Below are 13533 nucleotides of genomic sequence, written 5' to 3' on the forward strand. Positions count from 1 at the left end.
GGATAGCTAGAGAGGCATATATGTAGGCTGATTGATCGACTGATCGATCGACAGAAAGATAGATAGATAAAACGAAAACTGACTGATAGATAGGTACTTTCCAATTCTACTTTTTATGAAGAGGGTTTTAGTGCCAATCAGTGCTGTCCATGACGTCACATAATGACGACTTTGCTAGCGTTGCCAGTGGAACCAACTGTCTTTTATGCGACGAAACTATTCTTCCCGTACCAGTAATAGGATCTGGGTAGAGATTCGCTGAAGGGATTTTGTGTGCGTGATGATGTTTAATTAAGGATGTGCCACAAGAAGATAATAAGCCTGAAATTTGGCGACGTGGACTCCTTTGAGAATCACGCTAGTGTTCAAGGGGTATTCAGCAGATCCCCCAGTTTATGGGACTATCCAACTGAGTGTGTCGCACAAGAAGCGCCTCACGTTGGATTTGGGATGACATTCAAGATACCACAGTGTGTTTTTCTGACAGCATGCTACTCATAAGGCTGCTGGAAACTTTGACAGTCTACTGTTGACTTTTCTCTTGTGGCTCATCGAGTGGGGTGGTCCTCAAGTATCCAGTAACTTTGCCAGTAGTGTGTTACGTTGCGAAAATGTACTTCAAAATCGAAATAAATACCAAATAAAACATGACACAGCCCTTGTGTAACATTCGTTTGAACAATAACACAAGAAACGGACTCGTCTGAGTCTCTCGTTAACACAGAAGTAATCTTCAAAAAAGTCTATTTTGTCCATTGCGCACGATTTGTTGTGTAAATAGCACATAATTTTAACGGAAACTCGGGTCTACGCCTACCTGGTTAGCCACAAGGTCATGGGTCGCCGAAAAGTTTCAAGCAACATTGGGAATTGTGTATCATTGAAGATGAAAATTCCTTTACACCCGATAAGGCCGCAATGGAATGCTTCATAGCAAGCTGGAAATAGGATGTCACGATGGAAAATTATCTGCCTCTGACGATTGCAGTGCACGGTAATCCAGTTATCCGGTACAGGGGCTGGGATATAACCTTTGAACTGTTGGAGGAAGTTGGTTAATCCATAGCCTAAACTTTAGGAGACACTATTATCGCAGTTTACATACCCAAGGAGCATCGTTTCCTCATTTACCCCAAAGATTCGCCGGAAACGCCTGCAGCACTCGAACGTGGAAGACTTGGATGACGAGAACTGCTATGAGGTGGCATTGGAAAATGTAGAGGTGGATAAGTCAGATTACGAGGGAAACCAAGTTTTGACCATATCTCCGACACAAACTGACAGCCGATGCAATGCAGGATCAAGTGAACCGGACCAGAATGGCCGCTTTCGATCAGCTGAGCAGAATGCAGTCGTTCTTCCGAAAATACTCCCAAAAGAATCCCCACCAAGGCCAGACGGAAAGCGAAATAGGTAGGTACAATCTGGAAGCCGAAAAATATTCTATGACTAAAATGCAGAAAGCTGTTGATCATAGGAGGCAAAATGCGGAACAATAAAAAAACAGAACAGTAAGAAACGATCATAGTACGATTATTTTTGAGTGACCAATGTGTGCCTCATTTTTGAGAGCAAAGAGGTGAGCTACGTAACCGGACAGCTATGGCTTCCGTAAAACAGAACGTAAGAAACGATCATAGTACGATTATTTTTGAGTGACCAATGTGTGCCTCATTTTTGAGAGCAAAGAGGTGAGCTACGTAACCGGACAGCTATGGCTTCCGTGCTATCGCCACAACCCAACAGCTTCCACTGAGTTTCCCAATGCACATGACCTAGATCCATTCGATGGTTGACGTCAACGTCGTTAGCACAGTTTTGGTGTGCTTACCCCACAGTCTTTACTCAGGCTGGTTTAATCCGAGCCACCTTCTGCGACAAATGTCTGGTAGTACGCAATTACCTAAAAGTGTGGGCCGGCAGCTTGCATTTTGTGTGTTCTGATGCTGTTGAATTGGACCACCGATCGTGCCCGTTATACGTTGTTTTGACTTTATCAGTCGACAGATAACAGAAAGCAGTTGGTGGAATGGTAAGAAGACATTTTTACGTCAAGTACAAAGTGCAGTGGCTAGTTTCGCCTACCTAACATTGACAACCCATGCACGCGAGGAAGATTAATACCAGTAAGTTCTGAGGTTACATACTGGGCCTCCCTTTTATGCCAACAGAGCGTTCGGACTTTGAAAGTGACCAGGCATTGTCGGTGCGAACAGAACTGATACCTGCTATCCTGTGACGGGAGCAAGTTTAGCAGATTAATTAGGAAAGAACACAAAGCAATCTGAAGTAGCTACACTGTAGGAAACTGTAACGGAGACAGTTTGGAAGGATGCAATCCACCAAAACTAAAATCACCAGCTCGTAATGACAGAAAAATATCCAAGTCAAACTATTTACTATCTTGTTACGTTTAACATCACCTAAGAGTGGCGGAAGCAGAGGCGTGAACAACCACTGACCTGGTAGAAGGTCAGTGATATGAAAGGGATTACGAAACGTTTGGGTGCTGCCGTTGCTACTCGCCTACCAGGATGGGGACCGGCTGCTAATTATTGCGCCTGGTTGAAGACTGTGCAAGATATGGCTGCTAATTGATATCAGTGGCGTTTGTGTTGTCAGTTTCCATGCAGATCGCCCAAATGAGTGTTTGGAAGTGTAGGCACCTCGGAATGAATGTAGTAAGGTAGCACTAAGTCTTTTCCTTGTCCACCTTGATTCCATTCGTCACAGTAAAGCTTCCATAAAATTCATGGTTGAACGGAAGCGAAACATCAGTGTTGAACATTGATGCCATGCTGTCCATGATGATGATGGCGATGATCTGGAACTGTTTCATTTATATAATTATTGATCCCTCCATGTTTTGACTGAAGCGATTCAAAGCTATCAACTGCTTTTCTTTTTGTGACGGAGTCAACCTGTGATGCTGTGATGATGTGGGATGCCCAGTGGTTTTCACTGTGTGAGTAATGCCATTTGGAGGAAAATACTGCGGAACATTGAATATCGTTCCAACTGAGATACGAGACATTCTTCGTGAAGTGACATTCAGGTGGAGAATATAATAGACGGAAAATTTAGTTGCGAATCAGTTTATACTTTCATTTGCACTGCCTTAAGTGGGGTTTGAATTTTAGTCCAGACATACGTCCAGTTTCGTGTCCCGATGGGAGATAAAAGTGGGGAGAATTATCGAATCGGGACTCCCTGATGATCCCAAAAATTGATGATCCCAGCTGTGGAGCGTTCAAGAGACTTTATCAGTCCTAACAGAGGTGTAATACGTTTTACTTTGTCGCACTGACAGTTTTGGGATAAAAATTTTCACTGCTAATGGAAGCAGTCGACCGTTGTTTGATTCAGCTTGTTTAGTGAACATGCATATTTACTAGCTGTTTCCTGCTTTTCTAGGGCAACATGTGAAGCCAAACAAGTGAAATTCAGGTAGGTTACTGGAAAAACCTGAGTTCCCGCAAAATCAGTTTGGACGTTTATAGTAAATCTACCTCCTCTATCTATTTGGTATTTAGTGACATCACGCCATGTACCGGAAGAACTAGGGATGAGGAGGTGATCTTCAAACAACTACAAAGTAGCGAGCGTCTTGCACGCTTGTTTGCGGAAGCTAGTCTAGAACAAACTCACGTCGAGATGGATTCTCAGCGAGACCAGCTGAAATACGCAGATGACTTTGTGGTGAACTATGACTTAACAGCTCGAATGAAGGCCATCGAAAGACTTTCTAAGCCATCTCTGATGAACGTACAAGTAAAGGTGAAGCCATCGGGCTCAAACCAGATAGCATCTTCATCGAAATTCGCTGACTCACCCAAGGACGATACAGAAATCTCTCAATCCCCCAAAGCAGTTAAAGTCGAAGACACCAACTGCAAAGAGAGAGCTCCAGAATACTTGATTAAAAACGTGCAACCATCATCCAAGGTAAGTTGGACCACCATGGTTGGTAATTTAACGAAGGTCTCGCATAACTCTGAGCCTAAATCCCAGCTGGGATGTTTGGTAGTGAAGAACCATTCGTATGCAAGCCATTAACTCCTTCCGATTGATCTTCACTTTAGAAGTTGTCCGTTGGCGAGAAAAATCGAACTGAAAATTAAATCATAGGACCCTATCTTATTATCCCAGAAAGTGTCATGAAAGGGGAACTACTTCCAGATATTGGTAAAATTACTTTTCCGACCGACTGCCAATTAGTGGAAAGACGCTGATTTCAGGGGTAAACAGAATTCTCGCTTCATAAGTAATAGTCCACCGTTGCAAAACCGTGTTTTGTTTCTCACCTAGGAATGTCAGTGGTCTAAAGGTCAAACCCGCGAGTATGCCATGAGATGTAGCAACTATATCATACAAATTCTGAAACACCAATGGTGTGGTAATATTTTACTGGTTCTTCCCAGGGATCCACTTGCCTTCTAAGCATGCAGCGGACGTCAGTTGACCACTTATGAACGGATTGGATAAGTGAAGGAACCCTCGATGGAGTGCGGATTTTCTGGTTAGGCTACCTGCATTTGTGTGTCGTTTGTCCTTCTGAGTTGAGCAGTTCCGCTAGGTCGCCAGTGTACAGTATTCTGCCTTTGCGTCCTAGCTTAGTTATGCACTAGTGTGCAGCAGAGTTAAACACGGAATCCACAGGATAAACGTAATCGAGTGCTAATCAGAACGATCAAGTCTAAGGGTCATCCAGAGTCAAACAACGGTCCAAACATACGGAAGGCACATCATAGCGGGGAGTCATCCCTCGGCTAACATGAAGTGCATAAACAGGAACACTGCAACTTTCAACCCCAGGATGTGCTTCAAGGCTATTCTGATGCACACTGATGACGTTAACTGGATGAGCGCGAAACGCTTGAAACCAGCCTGCTCATCTCAGTGAACAGAACAACATCCACGTTACACGCGCTTCATAAGTAGTGAGAAGAAAGTGAGGCTTCAGTCAAGAGTTTATCCTGCAAGTTATGCGGGAAACCCACTCGTACTTTTAAGCCATGAATCGGAAGTTCTCGGGTTCCATTCTATCTGGAGGTTTGCAGGACTGACGCTACCGATTTTTCCGAACAAGGGAGATGAGTCATCCGTATGATGAACCTTGGCTTTTCAGCATAGAGTGGGTCCGTTTTCAGGGTGAAATCAGTGCTACGTCGTCAATATTTCGTCACCACTTACAAACTGTAGGCATGAAATTTCCATCATCAATCGTGGAACTGGTCGACAGTGAATCAAAATGTGTGGTTGAAGGAATCGTGAGTGCGAGTTTATCAACCACTTGTGACCAAATGATGTACTTTCCAGATGGCTGAGTTCGAAACTCTACAAACATTATTGAGTCACATATTACTGGTCTCACATTCAGGGTGCAATATGCAAGTAAGTTATTTGTGCACAATTTCCTTGGTCACTCCAGTGGTTTTGTAAGGATGCCAAATTCCTTAATATTGCTGATTCGGAATGAAGATACGGAAACCACAGTACCGACTGCTTCAGGTTAAAAAGATGGCTAGTTCGCCTTTTCTCTTCTCATAAACATATTGAAAGCTGGGAACATACTTTGTTGTTATCACTCCTGTTTCATTTTGTATGAAGGAAACTGCACATTCGGTCGAGCCTCATAGTCCCTCCTGCAAAACTCCAGTCAGCGCCAGTAGTCCGAAAGAACCACAGCTCAGTAGGGATTTCTCCGCATTCGATTCGTTCAAACTCGTGCCTCTACCAGAGGCAACTAAGCAAATTTGTCGACCTTGTGGAGAACAAGACCTAGATTCCTTCACAACAGAGGAGACAAGCAATGCTGGCAGCCCCACAAACTCGGATACCATGGCAACCGGTGCTGACGACGAATATACGTGGCGAGAATCGCCATCTATCAAGGGCGGATCCTCTCTCAACAGTTCCCGCCTCCCATCTCGTGTATATCACGGTCCTAATGGATTATTGGTGAATGCTCCAAATGATATTGAAGGTTTGGATATAGAATATATTACCGAGGTTGGTTCGGTTGCTATTCTGTCTTGATGTGCTTTTATCAATAATAGTCAGCAATTCTCCCAAGGGCCGACCAGTCCAAACCCTGTGGAATGTGTTTCCGACATCAAGAGACATTTTCTGAGGTACTCTGACCATTTTAAACAAAAAAACATCGCCGCGTAGCTGCAATTTAAAACTCAGGCATTCCAAAATATTTTATTTTGCCACCTGAGAGAGTGATTGTCCTGAATTTTCCCGTAATCTATTTGTTGCAGCTGATAGTGCAGAAAGTGATGAACGATAAACAAGTAATCCATTGCGTGTTCCTTATTATTTGAAATCCAGAAAGTGGCGTAGCCGAATAAGGCGTATGATGTTTTGATCACTGATCGCTAGGTGACCCTACTTGCCTCCTGACAAATTAACAGTGGGGCGACGAGAGTACATAGTTAAATGGTCACACTTAGTCGAGTTTCCTGATGGATTTGAGGTACCAGCCGACCAATTCATTTGTGCGCTCGGGGAAAACTGGAGAGTTGTTCTTACACAACTCAGTGTAGAAGGTAGTCTGATTGATTGCCCATGTAAAAGGGTCTTTCGTTTGCAGGTTGTTTCGGTACGAAATCTGATGAATATTTAGCTTTGCTATCACTACAGAATGTGCCCTAAGCCTCAAAGTTAAAATGGAAATCTTTCCAGGAGTGCTGTACAACTGGAGCATGGATCTCACGTTTAACCACCTAGGAGAAATAGGATAGATTAGGTGTTACTCAAATCACGGGCACATGCGTGGTGTGCTATTCTGAGCTGTTTACAGTTACAGCTTAATCGGGTGTGATGTAAGAGGTTGATTTTGTAGTTTAGTAAGGCAACAGAGAAGGAATGCAGGGCTCTTCTAGGCGGAAACGACAGAATGCCTCTAACCCGATAGTCTGTGAGATTGCATCTATTGCGTACAGATAGTTTGGCCACGTTTATGGGTGGTGACAAGTGAAAAAGACTCCATATGTAACCGAATTTCATTTTCCTTCTTGTGTTACTTTCTATAAGGTATAACGTATGCTGGAATGGGACTAAATTCCAAATGTGTAGCGCAGTCCATTTAGGTGCTCTGAAGGACTGTACGCATCAATATATCCACAGGTTAGTTGATACTGTCTCAAGGTATTACACATCGAAGGTCAGGAGCTTATACAAGAGTTAAAATACTTGTGGTTTCATAAACGTTTCCTCAGGTTATACGATCAGTACGTTCAGTGCATTCGAATGTGTTTTAATGAAAAAGTGACAAAATGCCTAAAAACCAGAGCCTAATTGCGCAGTCACTGGTGTCCATGCATCAAAGCTATCGCCTTCGATGCGTAGCTGCCCAATTTCCGAACGAACTGAACATGCCATTATCTCCAAGGTCGTATATCCCACACTACCGTTTTCAGGTGATGGAAACTGTAGCAGTGGTAATCAGCGTGCCTATGGTACATGGCTAATAGCTTATAAATGGAATTAAATTGAATTGAGTTAGGTTACCGCTCAGATGACAGCGCATAGACAGAGCATGGGGTATTGTATTTATTGTAGTTTACCAGGGGACTGTGAATGTTACGGAAGGGGCCGGTTACAGAAGTTTTGGTGGGGGAGGAAAAACCATTCTGGTATGCAGTCGGATAGTAACAGCTTTGGCCACAGAGATTGGGTGAATCCTGAAAACAACCCAGAAAGCTTCACTAGCGTTGAGGTTGAGATGTTTCCCTGGAACGCTACCAAAATTAAAAGATTATCGACTTGACATCGAATGGATATATTAGCATTTTCTGGACGCTGGCGGGCATTCAATCATTCACACTAAGCTATAACAACCACTGACTCGTTAGGCAAGAATGAAAGCTAGCGGCAAGGAACTTATAGTTTATTACGCTTCAGAGTTTACTGGTTAGTCTTGTAGTCTGAAAGGTGGGTTGAGAATGATAGCCTTCTAGTCGGCTGGTAAACTCTGAGGCTTCGCCGAATTTTCACTGGCATTGTGCACGACAAAAACTGCTGAGCATCCGTTCCTCCTCAGAATATTCCTAGTCCTTCGGGTTCATGAAACTTATCGATTTTATGGTCTGACAACTTAGTATCGAAACTACAGGTATATCAAACCGCGTATCATCTCCTGTTGCTCGATAAGTATTACCTCGAGACACTAGCTGTTGGTTTGTGAGTGCAACAGCGCATGCAGTAGATTAAATGACCTTACTGTATATATGTAGATCCGTATTATTTTCAATTTGTTAACATGTTTGGGAAGGATACACTCGAAAGTAAAGAATATGTTTTTTGTGGGGTTATACATTTATTTTCAAATTTAAATAGTCCAATTAGAAACTCAGCTGGAATGGTCGTTTAGAGTGTGGTGTGCTGCAGAAGCACCGCCTGATATTGTCGTTTCTTGCCACCACCTTACAGATTACCTGGTTAAAATAAAATGTTTACTACAGGTTCCGTACTCCCCAGTGTGAAATCGTCGATTAGCTGCTGGTTGATTAACTACACATTACGAAATTATATAGCCAAAATCCCAACTTATAAGTATACCTGAGTGAACCGCCTAAGAGTTCCCACCAACCTGGTTAGGAGCCTAATATCAAGGAAGACACATGACGCTCACTTGTGAATCACAAGTCGATGAGATGGGATTTAACAACCTTGTTTTCTACCTCGTTTTCTACTCTATATTCAACAACTAGTCTACTCACTGAGATGCAATGGCACGATTATTCCTTGCCTTTTTAGTTCCTACTGGAACCCTTCAAGATGTAAAAGACTGCTATTTTTGCACATAATCTTTGTTACCGGTTTTCGGAAACAGAGTTAGTGCTTATGCTTACATCAATATCTCATTGTACTATCTGGTTCAATCCCCAGCAAACAGACAAAATGAGGCAAACTCAGCTTAGAACTTAACGCACTGTTGGCACTCAACGACGCCAACTGGTGAGGGGCATCTAACAAAATGCACCTAAGAACGTTTGCCGGATTTTATCCTTCTTTAAGAGAAACCCATTTGTATTTTCTAGAAAAATGAAACATTTGTTAGAATACTGGGCACTGAGCACTTGAACGTCTTATCTGAGATCCTTGCAAGATACCATCTACGTACTATCATATCCTACTGCAATTTACGAGGCTATGTTTACGTAGAAATGTGTGTTGCCAATGCAACATTATGGCGACTTGTGTATTCCATTGGGTTTGGACTAAGGACTGTACTCATGACGGAGTAAAATAAAGTATCAAAGAAATTGATTAACACTATGAGTGCACTCACTTATCAGGATCTATTCTGCTCAAAAACAGATAGAATGTGAGGAGCACTGAGCTGAAAGAAATAGCGTAATGCACCAAGAAGACCCATTTCCGTAAAACTTGAACGTACACGAGTACTTCTTCGAAATATTGAGACAGCAAAAAAAGAACCGTTTTTGTGTGTGAAATCCAGGCAACTCACATCCCAATATATGTATACATCTACATATCTACATCTAAATAAATTAGGAGCTGAGGTTATCTAAACAGTGTGAATGGAAATTACCCAAGGTCTACTAAAATTCACTAGCTGAAGGTTAGAGGTTGGGCTTCAGTGTCTGTTGGAGTCTGGCTTGGTAACTGATGAAAAGCTAACTTGCCATGAACATCTTTTTTAACAGCTAAACGTTCTGATCATCTTGTGTAGCCTTCGTCAGCAGCAAACTCATCGGAATCGTAAAGAAGGGTAGGGTTTGGCTGGCATCTAGCAGAGAGCGGTGAAGGTCTTCACAGGTCAGTTCTGCGGACAAAGGTCAAACATGTGCATTTAAATGGATATTGCCTCATGAAGAGCAAGCGGTCGTGTGTACCCCGAGCAATTTGCTGAGATTTTGAGGGATTTAAGCGGTTACTCTTGGTCTTTGCTTAGTCAATCCAGATAACTTCAGATCAGCTGTGAGATCACAGCCTGGCCCCCTTTTAACTGTTACTTTTATTGGTGAAACCAAACGTCATATTTGAAGCCTTATAATTAAACTAGAATCACTTTGCAGACGCTGTGCGGATATCATTTTTATAAATTTCAGTCAACTGCTACTACCAGAACGGTTTCTGGTTGTTCCGCGATCGACAAATGTGAAAGAATGTACAGGACACAGAAAAGGATCCAGACATTCCAGATTAAACCACGCGACCAATGGTTTTGTCGGTCAGGTGAAATGATGTATGAAAAGTTTGACAGGGGAACACACATATAGAGCCCAGCAACTAAAGAGAGTAAAAACAGGGCTCGATGCTCTTGAAGACGACGTAAACGGTAGCGCAGTCAAAAGTGGCGCATCATGCACGAGATGTCGGTCAAACAGAGATATGAAATTCTGACGGGAAAGAACACTGAGTGCCATTTACCGCGCACAAAATTGGTACAAATAAACAGACGGTCTAAAATGTTGAACAAAGCTCAACAACAGCCTTGGCTGATTGGTAAACTCGATAAAAAAATAACCGGCTCGTGATTCGAAAATCAACAAGACGATTGACAACATGTGGGGCTAAGGAAATAACAAGAGCACGTTTGGTACCTTGCACAAATCCGAATTTATTATCATGTTTAGCACCGATGCTCGATGCTATCGAACAGCGATTAGGTCAGGCTTGATGCAAGACATTGCGATGATGTTACCAACTCCTCAGTAATGGTGTACCTCAAACGATTAGGAAGCTTTTGACGTACCACGAAGCAGAAACACGAGGCTGTCGTAGGAAGTGGCGACCGCAACCCACACGATTGAGCAAACGTTCAGCTTACTTCTGTTTGGGGCGTGTACGCTGACACTTCACTGTGTCGGTTGGCGACACTCGTGCACTCGCTGACATTACAAGAGCGGGCATTTGAGGTTCGGGGTATAAATTTGCTTACCCTTGTGCAGACAGTGTCGTGAAATTCGGAACCCATTAATTCTTTTTAAAATTTGAATTGTTCAACCCACACCTCACTCAAAGTTCTGCATACAGAACATCAATATGGCTAATACATCTCAGTTTAAGCGACAACTTGGAACCTGATCTAATGTGGAATACACAAACGATAGCTAGAGGTGAGAAGTGTATTTCAGAGTCAGATCATTGACAGAGACACCAAATGGGGGCCGTCTGTGGACAAGCACACGTCCAAAGTTTGTTTTTAGTGCAAATGCTACAGTTGCACAAGCAGACTGAAATCGTCTCAACTAAAGACAACGGGCAGATGCCCATAGAATGTGATTGATTGATAGACAACATGTAGATGATGGGAAAGATCTAGTTGTTATATATTGTTTGTGCTGTTTCAGCTAGGTGCAACTCAATGGGACTGGGTGCAAGCTACATTTTTGAAGAGTCAGCGAAGAGGAACACAGTTCGTGTATTGTCAGGCAAACGTCTGACAACGAACAAAAACATAGGTCTCAACACGAACATGCAAAATGCTACACGCAAAAGCCGTAAGTCGCGTCCTGCGATTTGATTATTTAGGAACCACTGAGACCATATAAGCCTGAGAAAAATTTCCCACTTCATTCAAGGTAAATGCACCCGGTGTGCGCCAGCCTTGCGTATGTGCAACTGAGACATATACCAGCGCATCACCAAGTTGAAGATGCATAACCACTGTCAGCTTACGTCAGTCTTGTCGCTAAAACAGATTCTCTTATTAGCGATACTCAAATATGACAGTATCAGAAAAGGCATCAGCCTTTCCTGTCTGACAGCTAACGGCAGGATCTTGCTCGGTAGAAATAGTGCAGCCGATGTAAAGTTTTCCATTTCGAACAGAACAACCTGTTGTGGAAACAAAATGGCCACATAGCTGACTTAAGTTTGGCTGCTTTTCGAAAAGGGGCTGTAACGGGTAAACATTACTTCTTTTCAGAGAGGTCATACTCGCTTCGGAAGTGTGGTGTTCAGTAGTCATGAACCACCTGAGAGATTACTCCACAGGGTTAGAACTTGACAGTATGGGTCAGACGAATCAGTCAGCTAGAGCGGTACCCGAGTGTTCAGTATCATCCCCAGAGTCGTGTCCTCTACCCATTCTGTTATAAAGAAAGACATAAAGACAGATCACCATCAGGGTTTCTGTATTTAATGAAAAAGTGAACGACGCACATTTGGTTATACCTGTGGTTCTGCTGTGGCAACACGATTTATCAGATGTATCTATAAATTGTATATCTTTCCTTCACATTTGCTCATTCTCAGGCCGTTTTTGGCCCAATACGTGTTACCGCTACAGGAGCTCCAGCAGGTTCTTCTTCGAAGAATAACACTATTTTACTCACCGGTCCTGGACGTACAAAAACATTGTACAAAATGGTGAAAAACGATACAGACCATCCGGTAAGAATGTAACTGGAATTCATTAATGCTGTTTTTACATACTTTATTTTTATAGCTGTCGCAAGCCCAAACCACCAACACAAGTAGCGGTGGTTTGGAGAGTGCTGGAAGTGCAACAGCCACTTTTCTCACAAATCTAATTAATAAACTAAGTTGCATTCCACTACTGGAAAGAAAGCGAAATCATGTTCAATCAGAGAAACAGTGTATGTTATAGTCTTAGATGCCTTACTCTTTCGCAGTCAAGTAGTTTTTATTTTAGGATTGGATAGTACGTCTTAAAAAATGGCAAGCAGTTGTGGCGGCCTTCCTTCCATGGCACGCCTTCATGTGTTTTCAGCCAGTGATCAAAGCAGTGCTACCGAACCAGTTCTGTTGAATCAAAACGTGAGCAAAACCATTCGTACCTTCTTGTGACCTTTTAGTCTGCATTACAGATTAGAAACATCTCTGATATCTCACTTTTAATCGCCCTCTCTATCTGTCTGTTCATCCCTAGAGTGAATGAAATAACTGGTAAGTTGCATTCGTAGTAGTTTATGTGACTCATTTCCCTGCATATTAAGCATATGAGTGGTGTATACAGTGTCATGATTGTCTCTGTTCTGTTGGTAAAGATCAACCAGCAGGTTTACACCCATCCCCCTTTGAAAAAACACCCCTCAGAGAAGACCAGTTTTAGTTTGTTCAGCGAAGACTCCTCTCACGAATTTGTCCCGATGAAACACTATCAAAAGAAAGGATATCTTTGTATACATCGCAGCCCAACCATCTAGCGAGATCCATGTAGTGCGTGTGGCAATCCGTCACCTGTGCTTCGCTTGCGAAAAGGCCCTACAGAATACAAGAAATAGAATCAAACCAAGGTTCACGGGATTTGTAGTAAGACTTAATTGGCGACCTATAGCAGGCTGTCATGGGTTGGTGATTACGAATCCTCCAGAATGAGAATACCTGAATTCAGTGGAATGCTTTTTCGAATCCCAAGCGAAAATGATTTTTGACCAAACTTTTACACACCAAAGAGTGCATATGATCAGTTACCATTGCATCAGGGATCTCTAGCAAATTTTATGGCCAATTCAGTTAAATTTGTAGAGGAATAAATATTCGTATATATATATATATATATATATATATATATATATATATATATAT

General features: G+C 42.5%; 1 protein-coding gene across 1 annotated transcript in view; it reads left to right on the forward strand.

The window, feature by feature from the left end:
• T265_01795 (hypothetical protein) overlaps positions 1-12515 on the forward strand; it is a gene marked incomplete at both ends in the record, with an annotated part of 19618 nt that extends 7103 nt beyond the window's left edge. The window contains 6 exons of the mRNA XM_009165905.1: positions 1139-1413; positions 3415-3447; positions 3534-3945; positions 5611-6012; positions 12238-12383; positions 12431-12515. Coding sequence (XP_009164169.1) covers positions 1139-1413; positions 3415-3447; positions 3534-3945; positions 5611-6012; positions 12238-12383; positions 12431-12515 — 1353 coding nt within the window. The remainder of the gene's footprint in view (positions 1-1138; positions 1414-3414; positions 3448-3533; positions 3946-5610; positions 6013-12237; positions 12384-12430) is intronic.
• Positions 12516-13533: the final 1018 nt, after the last annotated feature.

This window comes from Opisthorchis viverrini (assembly GCF_000715545.1).
Source record: "Opisthorchis viverrini unplaced genomic scaffold opera_v5_20, whole genome shotgun sequence".
In the NCBI taxonomy this organism is placed as follows: Eukaryota; Metazoa; Platyhelminthes; class Trematoda; order Opisthorchiida; family Opisthorchiidae; genus Opisthorchis; species Opisthorchis viverrini.